Below are 23,860 nucleotides of genomic sequence, written 5' to 3'. Positions count from 1 at the left end.
TCTGAGCCGCTTCTCCTCACTAGGGTCGCGGGCGTGCTGGAGCCTATCCCAGCTGTCATCGGGCAGGAGGCGGGGTACACCCTGAACTGGTTGCCAGCCAATCGCAGGGCACATACAAACAAACAACCAGTCACACTCACAGTCACACCTACGGGCAATTTAGAGTCTCCAATTAATGCATGTTTTTGGGATGTGGGAGGAAACCGGAGTGCCCGGAGAAAACCCACGCAGGCACGGGGAGAACATGCAAACTCCACACAGGCGGGGCCGGGGATTGAACCCGGGTCCTCAGAACGGTGAGGCTGACGCTCTAACCAGTCATCTAATAATAATTCTCATGAAATGAATTTTTCCTGGTAATATACCAACTTAATTCTCCTAATGTTTCAGTTTTATTTTTGTCATGTTTTTGACACGATTCTTGTGAAATTAAATCCTCGTTTAATTATGCATTTTTTTGTAGTATTTCGACTTTACTCTCATAAAATTATTACTTTTTTCCTCATAATTATTACTTTATTGGGCTAAAATGATGAGCTCTTGCTTAAAAGTACAACTTCTTCCTCACAATATTTCAATATACTATATATCATATAACATAATATTTGTCCTTTTCCTTTCAGTGCATTCCTAATACTCAAGATATCCGATTATCATTCCGACACTTACTTCCTCTCTCTTTAGAATAGGTCCTCCCAAGATAGCGCCCAAACTGCAATAAGAAATGTTTGTTATTGTGGCAAAGGGACAAGAAGGGAAGCCACAGGTCAGTGCAACATTTTGGTGGCAGTTTAACAGCATAGAGTGAGTTGCGGATGATGACATAGTACAAAGTTGTTTTGACTCACAGGTTCCTTCCCACCCATGGCCTGCATCCAGAATTTGTGGTCACCCTCTGACAGAGCCTGCACTGTGAGAGCTGTGCCTGGCCTGAGAAACACCAGAAAATGAAGGCCATGGAGAACACCGGATTTCAAATAGCGGCCATCCCTCTAGAAGACACTGTTCCCCAATTATCACTGGGTGCGTCAGTCAGTAGTAAGTGTAAATACCTCCGTTTATAGAGGTTTATAGATGCTATTGTTTACACTAGGGGTTGAACTGATTAGTCGAATACTATTCCGCATCGACGTTTAAAGCTTGAAGTCAACTAATTGCCAATCGGGGGTTTTTGGCATCTCGTCTTCCGCCAATTTAGAGGAGACTTCTGACTCTACAATGCTCTGTGAGCAGCAGTTTCTGACTGACCACTTTCTTTCATGGTACCTTAAGAAGAACTGTGCTTTCATTAACAAATTCCTCCACAAGCATGACACTGCACCATCTCAAAGAAATTCACGCAGAAACTCCCCAAAAACTCAAGTTTAATGGAAGTAAGAATTGTGAAGCTGCTACCACATACGGGGTCGTCAATCAAAATGGAAGTTGACGATTTCAGTAAATATGACCTCCTAATGCTGTAAATGGAATAAATGTCTATTTTCAGTTATTTAAAACATGTCAAATGGCTTGAAAGTCTGTTGTGCCTAATAATATGGAAGAGTCATTCTAAGTTTTTATTCTTCCAGAAAATATTATCACTGGGAGGTTTGTTCAAAAACATGTTATATTCTGACCATTGATGACTTGAAAATTATGTTGACTGTCATTTGTACGACCTATTTAGGAGAACCTGAGAAAAATATCATTTGCATAATAATGAAGAATGCAGTGTATAAACCGGTGTATGCTCCTGGCATGTAGAAATATTTAAAAACTGAGATCGGTAGCAGTCATATGCAAAATATGCAATTCCATCCTCAAATACAATAAAAGGACAAGTGAAATACAAACAGCAAAACAGAGAAATGTTTAATTTTGGGAGCCTGCCTATTATGTCCCTCAGCTCAAGGACGCTTCCCTCCAAAAGAACACTTTTCGGAAATATGGTATGAGCCGCCATTTCACAAAGATAAACAAATTGAACCATACCGATCTGTAATGTCGAGCTCAAGGCAAAACCTCCTGTCCAACATGTCTGTCGTTTTGCGGACGCAGGACTTGAGCGTGACTGACTCCATCTCACCCTGAAGAGTAAAACAAAAAAGAGACAACGCAAGATGACAACAATTTCGCCAACAGGCCTGAAAGTCTGAATTTCCAATTTGTACACATGCACACTCACACTCCTTCCACCAGATCTGTGGTCAAACGTCACCATATGCAGGATCTTCTGCTCTTTGACCAACGTGCAGTAGCGTTTTACCCAACTTGAACCGAAAGGAGGTGGCCCTGCAAAACCGAAAGAATGCTATGGATCATGAGACACGGGAGTATTTAAATTATTGTTGTTAGCATGATTGTATACACTATATATACTTACTATCCAAGGACTGCTATAACTAACCACTGGTGATCATGCTACAACAAGGCCCTGAAGTCCTACTGCACTTAGCATCTCGTTTCACCCTCATGTTATGTTGAGAGTCAAATTGACACATTTTAAAGTTTAAAATCTAGAGATGAAAAACATTGCTTTAAATGCCCCAAAAATGGGGAGATAAAACTTCTTCTGCTGGTCTAATCAATTGTTACTCTTTTCTCATTATTTATTTTGAAAATTACTTTGGAATTGCTAAAAACCCATACATGGCATATTAAACCCCGCGCTATGCTGCAGGTCAAATTGACATTTTAAAGTAAAAAAAAAATCTACATAGCTCTGTGGTAAAATATAATCATAATAGTCTCTCTTTTATTATCTATAATTTTTAATATTTCCCATTGACCCATAAATAAACCTTAACAGGAGTGTTAGAATAAATTTATTGACACAGAAAAGAAATTGGGATTTTTCCAATATTCACGAAAAAAATGTATATTTAGTAAAATTGTAGTAATGGTTTTGGGGTGTGGTAATTGTTTTATTTTTATTTTTTAGATGAATAAACCAGCAGTTTTGGTGTGCCAAAGAAACAAACACAGCTGGGGGCTTAAATCAAGCCAAGTGGTAATTTTAAAACTACTCATGATAGTACAGTGGCTTGTCAGGGAAAAGGAAATTAGCACAGTAATGTCGGACCTAGTTGAACTAGTTTGTAATTCTGTGTCGTATTGTTATTAACAGTTGTTTATGCATGCAGAGTGCAATATTTACATTGAGCATATCACAGAAACCAAATAAGGGTTTGAGCCAAGGCAGAAGAAAGACCATCAAAACGTTTGCACTTTGCTATGATATTGGAAAAGGAATCTTTACGTTTTTCCTGGACATAAAGGTAGCCCTCGCAGCTGATGGGGCTTGTCTGTCTGTACTCTTGAGGCGCCTCTCGGATCCTTTTCATGAGTTCGTTGACCTCTGAACGCGTGCCCTCGAATCGACTCCTCGTCTGTGAGGGAGGGAACGCGACATTTGCAATGATTAGAGAAAAGGTAGCTGGGCATTCCTACTGAGTGCACATTTGGCATCTATTTTGAAAAACTGATTTCATGCCACACATTGAGACATCCATCCATCCATTTTCAACACCGTTTATCCTGGTTAGGGTCGCGGGGCACTGGAGCCTATCCCAGCTGACTTTGGGCGATGGGCGAACTACACCTTGAACTGGTCGCCAGTCAGTCGCAGGGCACATAGACACGGAGAACCATTCACACTCACACTCACATTCACACCGTCACTGAGTGGGAACTGAACCCACCAAAGTCAGGCGAGTGTACCACTACACCATCAAAGACCACATTTAGACATTTACATTGAATTCATATTTATGTCTTCATAACGTGTCTGTGACATGCTTTTGTCAAAATATCCCAAGGGTCAAGAACTACAGCACATTTTTCACCCTCTATTTTGAGAGGGCGGTCTCGTCTCATGCGAATGACCAAGTGCTCACCCCTCGACTGCTTGACCAATGCAGAGTATTGCTTTCACTACCAGGGAGTAGAGAAAGTTGTTAAATGTGTCCATCCATCCACTTTCTATAGCTTCTCATCATTCAAACTCCAATGGTTTATCCCACCATTTTTTTCAAGTACAAGTACAGACGTAGAGTATCGGCGTCAATGCATTCCTGGATCTTTTTCATAAAAGTATTTACTGTTTATGACTTTAGTACTGCGTTAGCATTAGACTACACCGCGACTACTAATTCAGTATACACCGCCACTGTAGGAACGCAACTCCATCGTAATATTTAGGACCCACTGTACCCTCTATATCAGTCTAGTACAGAGAAACTATAAACAATAAGTTTGCATTGTTATTACTTACATTCTGAATATTTATCTGTAGTGCGCGTTTATAATGGTCGAAGTCCTTGGCGAGCTCGAAACCCTGGTGATAAAAAGTGAAGACTGTCTGAAAGAAGGCCAGCATCTGCAAAAGAGGATGACGCCACGTTAAAAACGACAGCACTGTCATGTGACAGAGTAGACCATATATACTGCATAAACTGTACACTACTCAACTCAACAGTCTGTACCACTTTAACAACAACTGCAGCTGTAAAAGAATGCTGTACATACAACAACAAGAAAATCATTAAAATAATAATACATTCCTCAATAACTAAAAATATTATTTTCTAATTAAAATATACAAGCTCTCCGTTTACATTGGCATTTAGCATCCAGGAAGTGCAAGGTTTTATTCCCTCTTGTTGCACATATGTGAAGCTGTTAGTAAATGAGCGGGACGAACAAGATTGAAGTTATGCCACAATTTGTGAATGGATTGTGGATGCTTTGGCTAACGTCTCTGCTTGCACTGTTGTTCGAGCTTTTGCACGGCAACGAGACTGTCTTGAACCTGCCGTGTTTGATAGAGAACTTGCCCTGCTGTTCATTTCGGATACAGAAGATGAGGACTTTGATGGATTTGTGGATGAGGATTGATAGAAAAATAACATGAGTACATTGTTAAATACTTCAATAAAGTACAACCGAACTCAGTTTTGCTCCCGCTGCCTTTTTAAAAACATTGTTTTAGCATGCATGCATGCTACCGTATGTTTTAAGCTAGCTATGTTTTACCATGCCTGCGCCCAATAATACAGTCCGCCTTATGTACGTGTTAAATACAGAAATGGACCCCGTAACCGAGACTGCACCTTTTAATACGGTGCGCCCTATGGTCGTGAAAATACGGTATTTAGATTTTGCTGGGCACGTCACTCACCGGCTCCACACACTCAAACTTTTTCCTTTCCTGGATCTCCTGCAGCTTGCACACATAGTCCAGCGACTCCTCCTGAAAGTGCTGCCTCATGGTTTCCACCTGGATGTCTGCCTGGAGTGAACACACATATGGCGAGATTCATTATAATCATGTACAGATGCAGTCTGGAATCCGGTGGAATATGTTGCAGTGTGCGCAAAGGCTTTGTGGGTCCTCTTCTTGCCGTTGCTCGATCAAAACAGTTGAAATTTGAGCATGGCGCTTAAACAACTGTAAATAACGAGCTGGAAAAAGCTGCAGGGGAATGCCTGAAGGGAATGACTGATGCGCCAAGGAGAGTCTGAATCACTCGATCTGACTCGAGGACGATAAATTCAACCAGTGATGACTTGAAAGTCTCATTTATGAAAATTTTTTTTTGAAGAATTCAAGGACGAAAAGAGAAAACCTAAGACCACCAAGAAGACAGAATACTCACCTTTCTGGGTAAACACTGTATATATGTCCCTGCAACTGGAGGAAGTCCCAACAAGATAATCACCATCATTATGTCTGTGTTATGATCCTGACCGCAGTAAACTATCATCAGCGTAAAATGCTGTTTACATGTCAATGGGACATATAATAATAAATGGCTACCAGGAGGATTTCCTCAGCTTCTGGGCTTCGCTTCAGGGGGGTGTATGTAATTGCTTGTATAGAACAGTTGGGGCAATAGAGTGTCTGCCCATCCATCAAGTTTGAAATTAAACAACCAAGGAAATCTTTTTTTTACCTTGGCGAGTAAGAGTAACTTGACTTATGAGTTTTTGAAATAGTGGTTTTGAAGACTACTTTCAAACTAAACATAAAATCAAGAGAATTAAAAATTCTGCACTTAAAACAAACATCACTTTGCATGTCTGCTAGCTAACACTAAATGCTAACACACAATGTAAAATGCCATAGACGGCCTAATGAATAGCATCTGTGGCGGTGCTATAACACTTTAAGCAACGGATATTTGAACAGTGCAACAACACGTAGGTAGACAATATAACAATACTCACAGGGAAAAATTCGTAATCCTCTCCGAAAAGATTAATATTCCAGAAGTTTACCGAGTCACTTGATTGTGAAACTCTTCTTTGTTTATGACTGTATGACTGTATTATAATGCCATCTGGTGGCCAAAGTGTGCACACCAGAAGGAACGGATTAATGGCAATTCTATATTTCAATGTAGAAATATTATTTGAGAGACATGTGTTTTGAGGTACGAGCGTGCTCAATCAACAAACTAAACTTGGAAGTCAAGGCACCACTTTATTAGTATTTAATAGAGTAGTGACAACGCCTCTAGCTAGTAATTCAAACAAGCTACTGTGCGTGATTGACATCTTATGAGGTACAACTGAGGCCTATGAATTCTGCCTGTCAACAAGTAAATGTGAGCATCCAAGCAATTGTGTTTAGTTACTAGACTACAAAAAAAATTGTTGTGAAGCTTCACTCAGAGTCACGCCGTTTTCGATGTGGTTCAGTTCCTTACTGTTTAAACATATATATCCGTCAGTAAAATATGACTTTACTTTTTCTGGTATGTACCCTATATCTAAATTGTTGGTGTCCTACTCATTGTCATATAAGCATGCCACTGTGTAGACGTGTACCCTGTGCACCACAAAGTTTAGACAGTCACAATGTCAACAGTTTTAAGTGTCCCCTCTTATCACCTTACATGGACACATGGGACAGCAAAAACAAGCAAGCAAGAGGTGGACGGGGTCTCCATTCAGATGGCAGTATGGATTGTAGCGCACACTGCACCGGCCAAAGTTGACCTCAGTGTTACGGTCAAAGCGAGTGCACACTTCCTCTGCGAACGAGCCAGGAAAATTGTCACTCGAAGGTGCGTCACTGGGAGCCTCATGTGGTCTAACAGGGCTTCGCAGCGGAACACCAGAGCCCAAACAAGGAATAACTAAACAAGAGTGCTCAGAAGCTAAAGAGCTATGCTTTGTGATTTGTCACTTGCAATAGCAATACATGAACGGAATATGAAAAAACTTTCAGTCTCTAAAGCAGGACAGAAATAAGGTTTCATGATGTTTTGTTAATTTTTCAGGTATATATATATATATATATATATATATATATATATATTATTTTTATTTCCCCCAGGTAAAATACATATAGTTTAAAGCTTATAGTTTTTATAGTTTACTTTCTCTGGTCCTACTAAATGGGTTAATAAGTCAGGGTTTTTTTTCTTTTACTTGATTAATTTTTACTACATCGCCAATGCATTGATTGTTGTCTATGAATTCCGGCAGGCAACAAGTGACCGGGGAAATATGACCTTTGTGACCAAGTAAAAGAACCGTTGCAATTGTGTAGATCCACATTTGCTCAATTAAAAAGAATTTTTTTTTTATTCATTTCGTATGTGTGATTTATAACATGTCATTGGTCAATTGACATTTTGAAAAAAATGCAATTTGGTCTATAGTTTATTTGGTCCTATTTAATGGGTTTATAAGTGAGTTTTTATTGTATAATTTTTTTATAATGTCAACAATGCACTGATATTTGCTAATGAATTCTGCCTAGCAACAAGTGGCTGGGTAAATCTGAGCAATGTGACCAGGTAATTCTATTGTATTGATCTACGTTTGGTAGATTAGATATTAAATAAATTTTTTATTTTTTTTAAAGTTTTCTGTATGTGATTTATAACAAGTCATGAAATTTATATTAAAAAACTACAAACAAAAATTAAAAAGCACATTTAACACCTATAGTTCACTATATTTGGTTCTACTCAATGGATGTATAAGTGATTTTTGCCCTTCATTTTATTAATATTGTATCACTAATGTGTTGATTGTCACCAAAATAGATTGGCTTAGAATTTTACGTGCTTTTGTGCGCTTCCAAATACCTCTTGTAGCTGGGGCTCTTTCTTCTTGGCAGACATGTTGAGAAGCTTCTCAAGCGAGCTGTAGTATTTTTCTGTCTCTTTCTCGTACTTTTTCCTCTCCGCCTAGACCAAGAAGAGCAGTGTAAATCAAAACTGAGGGTGTAACAAAGCAACCCGATCTGCTTTAGCTGAGAAAAAAAAAGGCAATAAGCCATCATACAGTACCCTTACTGTACCGAGGTGATCTTTCCTGAACTTCTCCAGGGGTTTCATGAGGGTTTCTGTGATGTTTCTCATCTAGACAGAAGCAGAGCACCATTAACATGCCTCCGTTATTTTACGAAATTACAAACCTCATTAACATCATTTAATGACTCTTCCCCTATATTGCCAATGGCCATTGCTAGCTAAAGATTTTAAGGGTCCATTCAATTCCTATATCCGCTCTACTTAATATATTAATATATCTACATTAATTATTCATTTAGGTCTAGAATTGTTTTTATTATTATTTAATAGTAAAATTATTTGACTAATATATGTATTTAATAACATAGCTAAAAGTTATTCAATACATTTTTTTCACCTGATCTCTCTCCATGACATGTCTTTCTAGCACCTTCGAAGGATGAGTAGTTTTATTTTTATTACACAACTAAACTTATTTTTACACTTGCATGACAGCTATCAGTTTAACTTAAAACATTGCCTGGAGGCTGTAGCTTGAATACAGTCAAAAGGATTAGGACCACAGTGGAAAAAAAAAAACACTATTGAGATTAAAGTCAGAAATGAAATCGTACCAAAATAGTTGTATATTATATATATATATATATATATATATATATATATATATATATATATATATATATATAAATTGCAGTAGACCCTGCCACATTTGTGGTTCAGCATTCGTAAATTATTCTACTTGGTTTTTTTTTTTCTAAACTTGTCCTCCTTTATTTTCTGAGAAAATAACAGAAACAAGTATTACTTTGGTGCAATCTTGTGGCATCTTAGTGCCGAGGAATGATTTTGAAGTGAAATGAGGAACTTCCCTTTGACAAAAGTACTGCTTCAACGCCATCTTGGTACCAAGGAACTTTGTTGAAGTGATTTGAGGAGTTTGACAAAAAGTAGTGATATGCTGCCATTTTTTGGCATCTATAGGCAATTCTTAACATTTACTCGCAGATTTTCGCGATTCGCGGAAGGGCTCGGTCCCCCCATCCACTGCGAATAGTGGGAAAACACTGCATATTTCCAAGATAAAGTCATAATAACACAAGAAATAAAGTCAACATTTTTCTTGGACGGGGGTGGGGGGAGTATAATTTCAGATTAAATGACAATACAAGTGTATGTTTGAGGGGAAAATACATGTCAAATATACAAACTTTGTATTTCACAAATATGACTAATCTTTTTGTGTTTTGTTTTGTTTTGTTTCTTTTCAATGTAGCGCAAGTATGTACTAAAGAAAGGATTTTATGATTTACATTATGTTGTGGGGGGGTGGAATAATACAACTATGACACCAACCAATGTGACGAAATGGACCATGTTCAAGTTTTGGAGGTCCCACTGTGCATTCACAAATATAAAGGCAACATATTTACCCCAGTTCCTGCAGGGGTACTCCTGAAACAGTGGCCACGGGGACGTGTCTGTGCGTGCAGCCCATCCCACTTCTCTTTACTTTGCACTGTGATGTCATCCCACACTTTTTTTTTTAAATCACACTACTGTCTCGAGCGTTGGGCCTTAAAATAGTCAGTTGTCAGCTCCGAGTCATTAATTTGTGACTGTTTTCTAATTACATTACGACAACAACGATGACCTTGTAGCCAGTCGTAATGAAGGATTTGTATTTAAAAGTGCAAAACAGCCACTCCTAGGAAAGTGCAGCGGCAGTGAACCTTAGACAGGCAGGACTGCCAACACTATCGCATTAATGTACCCAATGAAGCAGGCTGTTTCTTCCCCCATTTTTCTCCCTGCTGCTGCTGGAGAAAATGAAATTTGCCTCCCGGGACCTCTTGCTGGATGACGGAACAGGACATTAATAGAGGCGAGTACCAAATATGGATATTAATACGTGCCTGCTGTTTGGAAATACACACACTCCAACACACACATACATAGGTATTTCCCTGACTTTTTCAAGCAGGCTCTGACTGGTTGCGCACTCACCATCAGCTCTCTTTGGTCTTCCAGGTTCTTGAGGAATGAGGAGAACTCCAGCAGTGACTCATCTGGAAAACACGAGTTTAATGGTTTCTGATAACGTTAGGGGGGAAGAAAAAAAACACTATAAAAGCAGATACAGAGTTTCTTGAGATACGAGTTACCCGACATACTGTAAGAGTTTTTCAAGACACATCGAGAAGCTCTTTAGTTTTTAACTTCCGAGCGCAAACTTGAGATACGAGTGCTGTATGGTGACACTGATGTCAACTCACTTCATAATAAGCAGCACTTTGGCGAATACTGTAGTGAACAATTAATAAAAAAGAAGCTTTAAGCTATTAACTCATTCACTACCAGCCTTCCCAGCTAACATGAATATTTGACTTCTAAAGCCGTCAATGGGACTGAATGTGTTAAATGCCACGCCCTTGTAAACACTATACAACTATATTCTTCTTCGTCTCTTACCTACATCTCTTATCTACGTACTTGTTTTACACAGTGCCCCTAATGTTCAGACTGAGACATCACAGTCAGGCCTTCAGAACAAGCGGACAATCTTGTGTTCCTAATACTAAACCTCTGAAATAGTTAATTTATTAGCACTTTCACTGGATAAATGGGAGACATACTTGAATGTTACTTGAAGCGCTGTGTTGAATTTATTTACATTTTTTGCACTTTACTGCATTCCTTGAACAGTGTATATTCTACCAGATATTTTCAATGGCATTTATTCAGCCACTGGATATTTGTATTTTATTCTAGCTCTATTAATCTTTTTTTATTTTATTGTGTGGTCTATAGAAAAGTGAATTTTATTAATAAACAGAGAAAAGATCACAGAAAATTGCCATTAATGGAACTTTAAGGAAAAATACTATATTCGTATATATATCGTTATCGGGATATAAAATTACCTGTATCAGGATATGCATTTTTGTCCATATCTTATCTTTTCATGGTACCGCACTAAAGGCATGCAACTTTAAATTTGGAGTTGCCTGTGTACTGTAAAAAAATAAAAAAATAAATAAATAAAAAATAAAAATATGTTTTTTTTTTAAAAACGGTTGCTTAAAATTTTGCAATATAGGTGTGCAAAAGATGAGGAGCGATATAGCAGGGATCACTGTAGAAGCTTTTAAAACGTTTGGGGTGACATTAAATCAGCGTGCTTCGCTGTCAAGAAGACGCACAGGCGTGATTATATTTAAACTCGATGTGAAATGAGTAGCCAGAGAAGAACCAAAGAAGACAAACATTTTCATTTGGTGGCGACACAGGCGGCGGGTAGGATGAAAAAAAAGGCCCCACTTACCGATGCATCGCTCGTCGTCCGTCTTGGCGTCGCCAATGTACTCGAACTGAAACTCTCCCAAGCATTGGGCGAACTTTCTCTGGGCCATCCCCAACTCTGAAAAAAATACATAAAAACTGTTATCAGTAACGCTTATTATGATTAGCATGTTTTCTCAAATAGTGGCCAATCCAGCACTAGACACTGTATGACCCAATTAATTGCTGGGGGCAAAAAATGATTCACCTCTAATAAATGCCTGTTTTTTACTCCTCAGAAATACACTTGTGGTAGTTACATTTACTATGTGACACAGTAGTTAAGTACATACCCCAGGCAATCATTTGAGGATATACAGTATATTTCAACTGTGCTTGAGCCAGGGAAGTGTACCAATCTTGAGCATTACTAGGAATGCTTGCACTAGTCAAATAATCCAGACTTTAGGTGTCAAATGGCAGTTGAGTAAATGCTACAGGCGGCTATTTCACGAAATAAGGTACAGTCCAACTGGGCTGGGTCCAGGGAAGTCTGCCTTGCTTGAGCATGGTTCGGAACGCTCCTACTACAGAAACAAACCAGAGATTAGGTGTCAAGTGTGTTTGAGCATCTACGGATTGCCCAGTGCAGTGGTTCTTTTACACAGAGTACCACCCAAAAAAAATTGGCTCTCCAAGTACCAATATAAAGAGCAACATTAAAATACAGGAGCATAGTATGCCTACATATTTATCCAAAACAAAACAGAGTATTTTATTCTTAACCTTGTAATATTACAAGGGGGGAAAAAAGAATAATTTTTCAAGAATAAAGTCGAAATAATGTCATATTACACGTTAAAAAAATATGTGACAAAGTTGCGATATTATGCAGAAAAACAACACCCAAAGGTTTATAGGGAAAAAGTAAAAATATTACGAGAAAAAAATACCCAATTATCAGAGACTAAAGTAGTAATACTAATAGAAATAGCAAAAAGATTATGACAAGTTATTTTACATGAAAAAAACTTTTGTAATTTATGAGAATTAAGTCCAAATATAACGACAAAAAAATGCATAATTTTACAGGAATAAATTTGTAGAAATACGGTACAGTCCAACTGTGCTGGGGCCAGGGAAATCTACCATGCTTCAGCATGGTACAGAATGCTTACAGTAGTCAAACAATCCAGATTTAGGTGTCAAGCGTGCTTGACAATGGGCACACAAATCATTTAGTGAAAGTGCCCCAGAATAAATATAAAACTAAATGAGTAATCTGATGAATTCACAGCAATGCTCGGACATCATTCTGCATCATCTGTATCAGATGACATCAGTGCCATCAATCTGTCTGGACGTTTCTGATGACATCATGCATTTTCTTGTCTAGGAATTTGCCGTGGGTATGTTTAGCAGAAAACTCAAAGTGAATAATCAACTCACTCAGCTTTTCAACCACGTCATTTCTATCAAGTTGCGCAACATACATCACACTCATGCATTGTGGTTAACCCCTTTGCAAACATCCTGTTTGTCTTACAGGCTTGGGCCTCCTGCTGCACGCTAAAACTTGTGTCAAGTGGTGGGCGAACGATCCACATGCAACTATGGCAACTAGTAAAAGGGAATGACTACAAATAGCTTTCACACACAGGGCAAATAAAAACTATTTCCAGAGATTCCCTGACTTGGCATGTATACGGTGGCATTCCCCCTTGGGAAGCATGGAAGAACGTGGCGAGGGTATTTTAAGACAAGGAGCTGTGCAGTGCAAGGAAGCGTCAGCGTGTCTCTGGAGTGGACTTGACGAATGGACCGGGACTCCGTGGAAAACAATCTGCTGGCAAACAGAGAAATTTGTTTTGCTGTTCAAGTATCAAACAAAATGTTGCAATCACCTTTTCGCCTCAGGGTTGGTTCTCTGAATAGTTTTCAAACACATGTTGTGGATTAACATTAAATTCACACAGAACACGTGAGCCGCATCGGTCAGTTTGACCAATGCTAGCACAAAAGGGGCAAGATCAATGCACGACTATGGTTTCTCTTCAGCATTAGGCTACAGAAACACATGCGGTTAAAATAAATGGCCAAACTCCGAGTCAGAGGAAATGGTGAGAGTCATACAAAAAATTTTTGCCTATTCATGCCTAACAAGTCTTTGAGAGAGATTTCCAGAATGTGCCAAAGACATGATGGCAACTCTTAAAAAGATGTGAATTGTGGCTCATGTGACCCGATACAACAACTGGCAGGAGCGTATTGGCAAAACTTTTTAATTACATGTAAAACTAGAGTGGTACTTAGTTCAGCAAAGCCCTCCGTCAAGGCAGAAAAAATCCGAAACGTATGCATTTGATCAGAAAATTGAGAGGTGCTCTACCGATCGAATCCCATAGGTGACGATATAGTTGCAAAGTGGGTGCCGCCTGCCACTCATGGCAAGCTTTTTTCACCGCAGCTCCATCTGATGGACTTGGTGGGCTGCCCAACACCCAAAAACAGAGTGGTTTCGAGTGGATATTAAACCTGCTTTAATTGTTGATCCTTGGAGGATTTTGACCAAATTGTTGCAGAAATGTTATTAGGTAACCTCGGAATTGTTTTTACTTCTTAGTCAAACATCTCTTTAAAATTTGAGGTCATTTGAGACAGACTTGGCTTTGTCAAACTATGAAATGATGTCAGATTTTTGGAGACACCCTGCATATTCAAGGGTCACTTTTCCGAGAAGTGATCGCAACCAGCTATCAGACAAGTGAAATGTCTCCACTACCAACAACGGTCAGGAAAATGTTATGGCAGCATAATATACTGTAGTATATGGAACACTGCGATTGACTTTGAACTGATTGTTAATCTAGAACGAATCTTAAACACACACCATGCAGGAATCCAGAGTAGGGTGTGCAAGTCCATAAAAGGTGACTCTTGTCATGGCGCTTGCTGCACGAATAGCTCTTACTTTGCAGCACATGGAATGACTGCAGTCTGGTTGCTAATGGTAACCGTCAGTGAATATGCCACCTTGCCCCTCCGCTAGTTTTAAACTCCATGTTTTTTTTAATCCTTTACCTCCGCCTGACATAACTTCTCTAGCGAACTGTTGCACAACTGCCAGTGTTTTTACAACCACCTTGTCAAACATTACATACGACAAGGCGGAGTGCCTAAGAGAGGATCTTTTGGTTAATATGAAAATATGCTAAAGACATCATTTGTCTCACGTGGAGACAACTTGTTCATGTTTTTTTTTTTTATGGTGCAGCTTGATTTTGCCTATTGGATCTCTTGGAGCCTGTTTGGAAATATGCAAGCACTCACTCTGACAAATGCAGAGTAGGAACTTCATCAGCTCACAGTGATGGGACAAATATGTTTTCACAACATTACACTGAATCCTGACACACCTTAACAAAGCAGAAACAATACTCATACATGATATGATGTATGTCTGTAAAGTCGATTTGTCAGTGTATCTGTCTAGTCAAAACCTTTTATCTCCAGGTAAGGACAGTTTAGACTTTTTGAATAAGCAACTGCTAAATAATCATCCATCCATTTCCTCTAGCTCATCACAGGTGACTTAGGGCGGGAGGCGAGGTACACCCTGGACTGGTCGCCAGCCAATTGCAAGGCACATGTAGACAAACAAGCATTCTCACTCATATTCACACCTATGGGCAGTTTAGTCTACAATCAACATTTTGTTTTGGGTATGTGGGAGAAAACCCACACAGAACTGTCTTTCAAAACACACACTGCCACTTAGGACCATGAAGACTAATAAAGCCAAAAAACTCAAACAGACAAAGACAAAAGATGATCGCCATTACTTTGTTTTAATGAACTGAACCCTGACATCCTTAGAAATAATAAAGTGTTTTGATCAAATGATTGACAAGGTATATTTTTGCTGAACTGAGTTTGATTTACTATTCAAATCAAGTGGCTAAATTATTGATTAGCTACAAATTATGTACGCTTCTCATGGCATGTTGTTACTAATTATACCTTGCTACGAGGACTAGTATGAGCCGGTATCGGATTCCGATGGTATGATAACAGAGCAAAAATACGGACGGTTTCACAGTATTGCAGTAACAAATCTAAAATGTATTATTTTGAAATGATTGAGTTTATAACAACTTTCTTCCATTTAACACACTCTGTAGGTACATTAGTAAACGTAAAATAAAAAGAAAGAAACCAATTTTTTTCTAAATAAAATAATAATGTAGAACATTAGTAGCAGTACTAATTGAAACAGAAAATGAGTAGCTACATCTCTGCTCATCTCCACTTTGTGAAGTCATGTCTGGCATTTCCCATGCTAGTCTGCTAGTTCACTAATTACCTGTTTCGAGGGCAAGTCTAAAGTATTTATTTCACCAATTGTAGACAAGCTAACTCCCGTAACTGGTTGCAAAGACAGCGTTGTAGTAACATATTAACGTTACCTTGGATTTGTTGGAGAGTGATGGGTGGCACTCTCGTAAATGTGACCTTCTTCCTCTACAAACCCGCAGTACTCTTACTGACTGCGCGCACCACCAACGGGAGCAGTGTGCCATTTTGTCTGTACTATCAACTCAAAACTGAATAAATAAACAAAAATAAAGAACTGGTCACACCGCTGATGGAAAGTTTCAAGTTTAAAACCATGGTATATCTTGAAACCGATAAACAGCCCATGCCTTAACGGTACATGTATTTGTATTCTTCAGTATGGTACAAAGGTACACACAGTTCCCACATGTATTAAATAATTACATGTTGAGTAAGGGACAGGCGGCACGGTGGACGACTGGTTAGCAGATCTGCCTCACAGTTCTGAGGAACGAGATTCAAATCCCGGCCCTGCCTGTGTGGAGTTTACATGTTCTCCCCGTGCCTGCGTGGGGTTTCTCCGGGTACTCCGGTTTCCTCCCACATCCGAAAAACATGCATGGTAGGTTAATTGAAAACTCTAAAATTGTCTGTAGGTGTGAATGTGAGTGTGAATGGTTGTTTGTTTATATGTGCCCTGCGATTGGCTGGCGACCAGGTCAGGGTGTACCCCGCCTCTCGCCCGAAGATAGCTGGGATAGGCTCCAGCACGCCCGCGACCCTTGTGAGGAGAAGTGGTTACAGAAAATGGATGCATGTATGGAGTAAGGGAAAGGAAGTGAAACTGCCTTGCCGCACGTGAACAAGTACAGCACAGCTCAGCAGACTTCACTGCGAGGGAGATGTAAATATGATATTTTTTTTAAGTTACAATTAATTCAGCAAATGCTTGATCATTTTCCCCCATTGTTAATAAAATGCATTAATGTCCCTTAAAGGAAACATGCATTTTTCCACAATTTAAATCAGATTCCAGGTGTCTTGATCACATTTGTGACCTGCTTTTGCAAGTCATGCGAGAATTATATGTCACTTTATACCTCCAAACTTTTGTCTTGGTGAAATTAGGCAGTGTCTCGTGCAAGCAAGCGACTGTATACTCCACCGGATTTACTGCTGGTCAATGGCGAGTCCGGCTTTCGTTACCATGATGATCAGAGTCCTTGCTAGGGACCTGTGACTAGGCGAACGGCTTCTACTTGCGGATGCGCAGTGTGTAAAGAAAGAAAGAAAGAAAGAAAGAAAGAAAGAAAAAAAACGAGTGTAATGTCACACAGCCATGGCTTGAAAATGTCCAATCTTCACCCAGCCGTTATGTAAATTAGCCAAATTGTGACGTCAACATTTGCAAAATTCAGAATGGCTTGCTCACAGTCACATTTGAAGATATTTGAAGATATATGCATGCGTGATGGCCTGAATCACATCCGGTCGGCCATGGTGCGATGATGCAAGCCTTGCACATGTCTAGCAGAGTGAAGGGCGGATGGTTCACGCGGGCTGTTATGAGGACAAGCTGTGTGGACTTCATTACATAAAACACAAGGAATGAACGCATGAGATGCCGGCATTAATCGGCAACAGGCGGCATTTGAAGATGCGAAAGTGCTTTTGTGTCCCTGATTGAAGAAATTTAAAAAATAAAAGTTTGCCTAGAAAGCTGCTGTCTTTATAACGATAAGAGAATCATCTCACACTCACATTCGCGCGCGCGCACACACACACACACACACACACACACAAACTTGGGTACACCAGAGTCCAAGGCCTAAAGCTCTCCGTGTTTTGTTTTGTTTTTGCCTTTTAAAGCCAAAGCATTTTGGAACAAACCTGGGAACCGTCAAACTTGGCTAGTTTCTCCGCAGAAAGCCAGAGACCCACACGCTTGCCGGCTCAAGGCGATGAGTCATGAGTCGACTCCACCTTGGAGCCATCTGATGTTACAGGCAAGCTTTTCTATTCTGTGAACGGGCTGAAAAACATGGAAACAAACAGGCCTGGCTGTGTCACATGGACACGAGTGCCCCTAATTCAGAGAAAGAGGTGTGGAGTGCAGGACCACAAACAATTGCGGAGCATGTTTCACAGCACACAGAGAATACCAAGATTCATATTTTATTTAAAATTCAAGTTTTCATTAGGTTAGTTTATTTATTTATTTATTTTTAAACAGGGGTGATTGGCACTACATAGTCAGTCCCACCATACACGAGTAGCACAGCCGCAATCCCTGCTCCTGCCCTGTACAGTCGGATCGTGTTGTTTACCCACGCTAACGCAGTAGTAAAGTCATAATTACAGTAAATGTGCATGAAAAACACTTCCAGGCCATAAATATAAAAGTCAAATGAAAAACGATAAGCACTGAGTCAACTGAGCGAGCCTTGTTGGGCCACATGACATATTGTTAGGTTGCAGCACAATATCATTGTAGTTCATTCGTAACCTGCAAGCCACCTAACCTCTGGACAGTTGTAAACTGAGTAAATGTTTTCTACCCCAAAATAGGTCATTTTGTGTCAAATTAGATCATTTTGACCTGCACTCCAACGGTGGCGACGTAACCCAGATTTGTACCAAACTCGGAAAACACGCCGTAGTCTGTCACCAAGTTCCGCTAGGACCCTTGTAAAGTCATTATTATAGTAAATATTTGTATGAAAAATACTTCTAATCAAATTAAAACAAGTAACATTAACTGAGAATGTCTTTTTGTACCATGTGAGAATGTATTCTTAAGCCGCTGCGCATACTATTTAATTGTACTTCGTTTGTAACCTTGAAACCGCTTATATTGACACAGTCATAAAAACCAAAGTCCCTGTAGCAATCCAATCCAACTCCAATGTCATAAACTGTACTACTGTATTGCTGCTGTTGTTTTCTGTTTCGTTTTTCTCTCATCTGTCCCCTCTCAAACCTTGTTCATCCATCTTCTGCTAGCTTTTAAGACAAAGCTGCGACTGTTGCCTTAGTTTAGCAATGGTAGCCAATGACAGGGAAAACATTTACTGCTGGAGAGCAGTGCATCCGGGTGGTTTCAAATGTTTCCCCCAAAACAAAGCAGAAAGGGAACATATGTATCAAAGTTTAAAAGCTGAAGATGTTCTCTGTGTATCCGCCCGATGTGGTCTGTTTGTTTTCATTGCTACCCCCCTCCCGTTGGTCGCAGCTCACCTTCCCTGGACGTTTGAAGAGCAGCACGACCCCTTTGCTTTGCTTTTCCACAGACCCTTCCTGTTTCACTCTCCCATATTTTCCAGTGCAAAACACGGATCATCTCCCACCCCCATCCAACTTTTGCCCTCACCGCAGCCTTGCCCGGAGATCATAACCCCCCCGCCCCCCGTTGTTCCCTGCCCACCGAGGACACATTACTTCATCCAACTCTTCCTGATTCGCAGAACAAGTTTGGAGAGTGAAGTCATGCTGGAAGGCCTCCTGGCAGCAATGACCATGCGGCTGGTCACAGATGTGCATCTGTTTTTACGGCGAGAGCGGTCACACGTTGTTTCTCCAGTACGAGATGAAAACCTCTAACATGGAGCTAATGCAAGTTTAATGAAAGGCTGTGATGTGGCTCTTTGGCAAAAGTTGTAATGTGATTATAGCGGGCAGTAGACCGGGCCAAAGCATACGCAGGCCGACTAGTCCTAAAACCGAAACCCTTGCAAAGCTGACTCTTTTCTAAGGAAAAAGGCAATTGGCGCAAGGAAGTCCGGCTGCGGAAATGACGTTCAGATTTTGAACTCTCAGGTAATTCCAGCAGAGGGACGAAGAGGTCAAAACCAAACAAGGCCTTCAGTCAGCTACAGGGCTCATACTTTTCCAGTGCAATGAACCATATAATCAACATGTTTCCTAAGGACAACAGGGGTGGGGGTGTACAGACAGAACACAGTTCCTGAGAAGGAAAGCCGGAGAAACAGAAGCGCATCTGCTTGTTCCTCCTCTCGTGGACACTTCCATGTCAGCGCTCTCTTGGCCCCCGGCATCCCCTCTTCAAGTTTCCGCTCAGAGCCCAAGGACTTTCCGTAGTGGGACATCCTCCCAGCTGTGGGAGTGGAAGGGAGTTGCCGAGAAAGAAACGTCACACTGTAGTAACACCGGATCGTTCCGAGGTCAAAACGTGAGCAGTTTTTCACCTTTTTTTTTTTTTTTAACTGCAACACAAGCATTTGGGGAAAAACGTCATCCTAAAACGAGATAAAACATTGCTTTTGCGTTGTTGGAAATGGGGAAAATAGGAATCTTAAGTTCTTCTCAAGTGCATCACAGTACAATTGATCACGCTCTAACCTATAGTAATCTCCAAGGTCACGTTTCCAGGGCCAAAAAGGTTTAGTCCTAAACAGTGAAAGGATACAAGAGCAGCTTCTTTACCCCCATTGACATCAAGCAGAAGGAATAGTACGTATTCATTGTGTCGAGTGGAGTTGAACAAATATCTGTCTGTTGATACATCAACAACAAATAATCTTCACTTACATGGTATATGACAATGTAAGAAGAGGAATTTTTGTGTTAATATAGTATACCCCACACAGGCTTAATTACTGAATTCTAAGGAAACGTTCCATGGCCTGAAATGTGAATTAACTGTAAAAACCTGAGGTAACTGGAGAGAAGATGGGCTTCCTGGTGAGTCCCTGGGGTCTAGGTCAACCGAGGTTTAAGTTAACTCACATACAACCCAAAAAGTAATGGCTCAATGAAAGGCAAAAAAAGAAAAATCACGTGACTATTCTAACTCTTACCAAGATATCAAAAGAATCATCGTCTGCTTTTTTATTATTATTGGTTTATAAAGGTCTTTGGTCCTTTATATGGACATTCCAGGACACTCTGGGCTTCTGGCAGTGGCATTTTAATCTTCCTTAAAAGTTGGATTATTGTTTTATTAGTGCATCGGATCGGCTTCAGTCTGGCTGGATAAAGGCTCAGGGAAGAATCCCCTGAGCCCGTACCTTCTAGAACACTGGTATTTTTTAAATTGTCTCTAAAGTAGGATCATTGTTTTATTACATTGTTAAATTAGTTTAATTTCAGGTAAAAGGTCAGAGAAAATCTTGAGAGCAGTTCTAGGTATCTGATATATTAGGTAGTTAAGTTTTTCCAATTGGCGACAAATGATGGTGCATTAAAGTGGAATTTCTTGCGGTCTGCCTGAACAACTTGAAGCCGGTCTGCCTAGTGTGAGTAAGATGAATTCCCTACTGTCATTATTGTTTGGACCCAGTCCAACAAACAAGATGTTTTCTTTTCCTTGTGTCAAATGTATTTTACGTCTCAAATGTTTGTACTGACATTCGGTACTCCTGCACTAATCTAACGACTAGCCTCTTTTACACACAGATCCCAGAGATGTAACAGAAAATGTGGGCATTTATCTCAGCAAAGCAGCGATATAATGGCACACCTTCCCACCGTCACAGTCTCCAAAGTACTTGTTGGACAGCAACAATTGCTATCAAATGTTTCCTTTTTGGCTTTCCCTTACACACAGCACCTTCTTACCCCGCCTTTTACGGCTCTAATAGGACTTCTAAGGACAGTCTTTTGACACAAGAGATGCCTCCAAATTCAGTAACAATGTGTGCTTTCACTGAAACACGGTATCTCCCAATCAATTAGACCATAGTCAGCACCTGCATCTGGTGTAACATTAAATACTTGTCGGACGGCGGGAGAGACGACGAGTGTCAGGATTACCATCTAGTAATCTAAACAGCTTTGTGCACTCGATGTGTGCAAACTGAAGTGTTTCATGCAATGTAAACTGCTTTCATCACATTTTAGACCAGTCAAACATTGTACAGCGAGTAAGGGGGAGTGTCCTGCAAGCCTTGCCAAGCCAAGTTAGCTTGTCTCACCCTTAAATCTCTGAACCAATAATTGCCCCTGGAATAGGTCACATAGTTTCATAATCAATTGTTTTCTTTTTTTTTTCCTTTTTTTTAATTTGTTATGGAGGATTTTAAAAAAGGTGTTTGAAGGGCTCATTCCATGTTTTTTTTTTTTTTTAATTCCACAAAGATGGCAGCCACTTGTCACGTTGCTACTCAGATACAACCTACGAAGACAGTCTTTCATAGAGAGATCCCACAAAATTGCCACATCACAGGCGAAAAAGAAGACCAGCTGGCATTTATCCCGGTGAAACAGGATTTGGCCATAAACCGTATGCGCTTTAACACAGAGATCAACTGAAACAAAGCGCTGTACATAAATACAAATCAAACATAAGACAAATTGAAAATAACATAATTCAGAGACAGTAAAACAATAATAAAGAGTTGTTGATAGCCAAGCCACAAATTGACTTTAAGGTGGGTTTTAAAAATGGAGAGTAAAGGTGCTTGCCTAATTAGCACTGCGTGGTTGTTGCATAGTTTGGGACGAGCAACAGACAGGGCTCTATTCCCCATCAGATTCCGCTTAGACGTCGGTACCACCAAGAGCAGCTGCTTAGCTGACTTGTTGCACCGGGCATCACACAATTAAATAATTAGATGACTAGCGTTGGATGTATGTTACAAAATACAAAACTTGAGGTCAACATAAACATCTAATCGTGTCCTCCAAGCCTTCTGGTACCGTCAAAGGTACCATCTCACCAATTGAATCCAAAACTACCTCTGTTGGCCCAGAATTGCCAGGTTGCCTTAATCTCCCCATTCCATGTAATTCCTGGCAGATACATGCAGTAAAAGGGACAAGTAATTTTGTTTTATGAAGATAATAATGCTCTGTTTTGATGAAGTGCGTTGATACCACATTTGGTATTATTGATAAAGTGACTGGATCACCTTGGCATGAAGGGGGAAATGTAAGCTCCTTTGTGCAATCCAAAATGATTTGTGTAATCTCAACTGCATTTTACATAAAACAAAAATTATACACAAAGAAAGGGGGAGTGTCCTGTAAACCTGAAGACTATCAATCAACTTGAGCCCAAACAGATGATCAACGAGGGTTCAATGGCAAGGAGCGCTGCTGAACCCAACGAGTAGACTCACGTTTGGTGGCATTGATGAGGTTCTTGCCGTCCTTGTACAGCTCCTTAATGAACCTGTTGGTTTTGTCCAGCTCCGCTTCGTGAGCCTTGATTTTCTCCCTGAAGGAGGGACTGTCCAGATAGCATTCGCTGAACTCCAGCGGGTGCAGTCCCATGTCTCCGTTTGCTTCTCGACTTCTTTTGGAAAGGGGAGGGAGAGGGGGGGGAAAAAACAAATAAACTTGTTAAAACCGGGGATAAAACCTACGCGTTTAAGGTCAACTATCCCGCGAACAGCATAGCTACTAGTTAGCTTGGCAGCGGCTAACGTCGGTTAGCATGGTTCACTGCTTATTTGACACACGCGCAAGTGTTGTCCAAATTTGAAGGGCAAAGAGCGGCTAGCAAAAGCGAGGCGCGGTGTTGTTAAGAAACGAGGTGACTCGGAAGGAGGTCCACACTAGGGCGGGTGTCAGAAAGTTGCCGCGTCCATGTTTTCTTTGCACTCATCACACGGAGCCCATCTCGCAAAGTGACAGATTGAGAAACTCTGCTGACATCTGCGTGCGTGTAGCGGAAACTTTTGCCAAAGAGTGCTCAGGGCCGTCGAGATAATCCACCACTTTTGCTTTCGCACGGCGAATTGGTTACAATCGCTGTCAAAAGGCACAAGAGGAGACTACATGATAAAAACCTACATGCAAATAATAGTATCCTAACCTTAGTAATGTTCAAACCTCTAAGGAGACTTATTTGTTCAAATAGCCTTGTGTCTTATGAGCTAGGTAATGAGACTTGGCGATGGTGTTTTGGGGAACTTTCTTGGTCGAGTCGAAGAGCTTTGGGCTTTCCAAATTTGTCTCCCCCAATTTGAATTAACCCTCTGGGCTCTGTGCTGGCTATTTGTGTTCCTTTTTTAACCATTTTAGCTCTGTTTATG

The 23,860-nt window shown here is 40.3% G+C and overlaps 1 protein-coding gene across 5 annotated transcripts in view; it reads right to left on the bottom strand.

Annotated features, from left to right (window-relative positions):
• arhgap10 (Rho GTPase activating protein 10) overlaps positions 1–23,486 on the bottom strand; it is a 69,444-nt gene extending 45,958 nt beyond the window's left edge. For 2 of the 5 annotated variants that reach the window (XM_061770941.1, XM_061770942.1), the window contains exons 1-12: positions 22,943–23,485; positions 11,572–11,667; positions 10,254–10,315; positions 8,286–8,357; positions 8,082–8,183; positions 5,159–5,269; positions 4,253–4,357; positions 3,239–3,368; positions 2,165–2,271; positions 1,972–2,066; positions 849–930; positions 670–712 (exon numbers count right to left, since the gene is read on the bottom strand). In XM_061770941.1, the coding sequence (XP_061626925.1) occupies positions 670–712; positions 849–930; positions 1,972–2,066; positions 2,165–2,271; positions 3,239–3,368; positions 4,253–4,357; positions 5,159–5,269; positions 8,082–8,183; positions 8,286–8,357; positions 10,254–10,315; positions 11,572–11,667; positions 22,943–23,096 (1,159 nt within the window). In that variant the 5' untranslated portion in view covers positions 23,097–23,485. Of the gene's footprint in view, positions 1–669; positions 713–848; positions 931–1,971; positions 2,067–2,164; positions 2,272–3,238; positions 3,369–4,252; positions 4,358–5,158; positions 5,270–8,081; positions 8,184–8,285; positions 8,358–10,253; positions 10,316–11,571; positions 11,668–11,881; positions 12,095–22,942 lie in introns of those variants that run through there. The other 3 variants (XM_061770943.1, XM_061770944.1, XM_061770945.1) reach the window with 3 other exon arrangements.
• Between the last annotated feature and the right edge of the window lie 374 nt (positions 23,487–23,860).

The sequence above is a fragment of the Phyllopteryx taeniolatus genome, chromosome 4 (genome assembly GCF_024500385.1).
Source record: "Phyllopteryx taeniolatus isolate TA_2022b chromosome 4, UOR_Ptae_1.2, whole genome shotgun sequence".
NCBI lineage: Eukaryota > Metazoa > Chordata > Actinopteri > Syngnathiformes > Syngnathidae > Phyllopteryx > Phyllopteryx taeniolatus.
The sequence above is the reverse complement of the archived record's forward strand: the minus strand, read 5'-3'. Positions and strand labels throughout refer to the sequence as shown.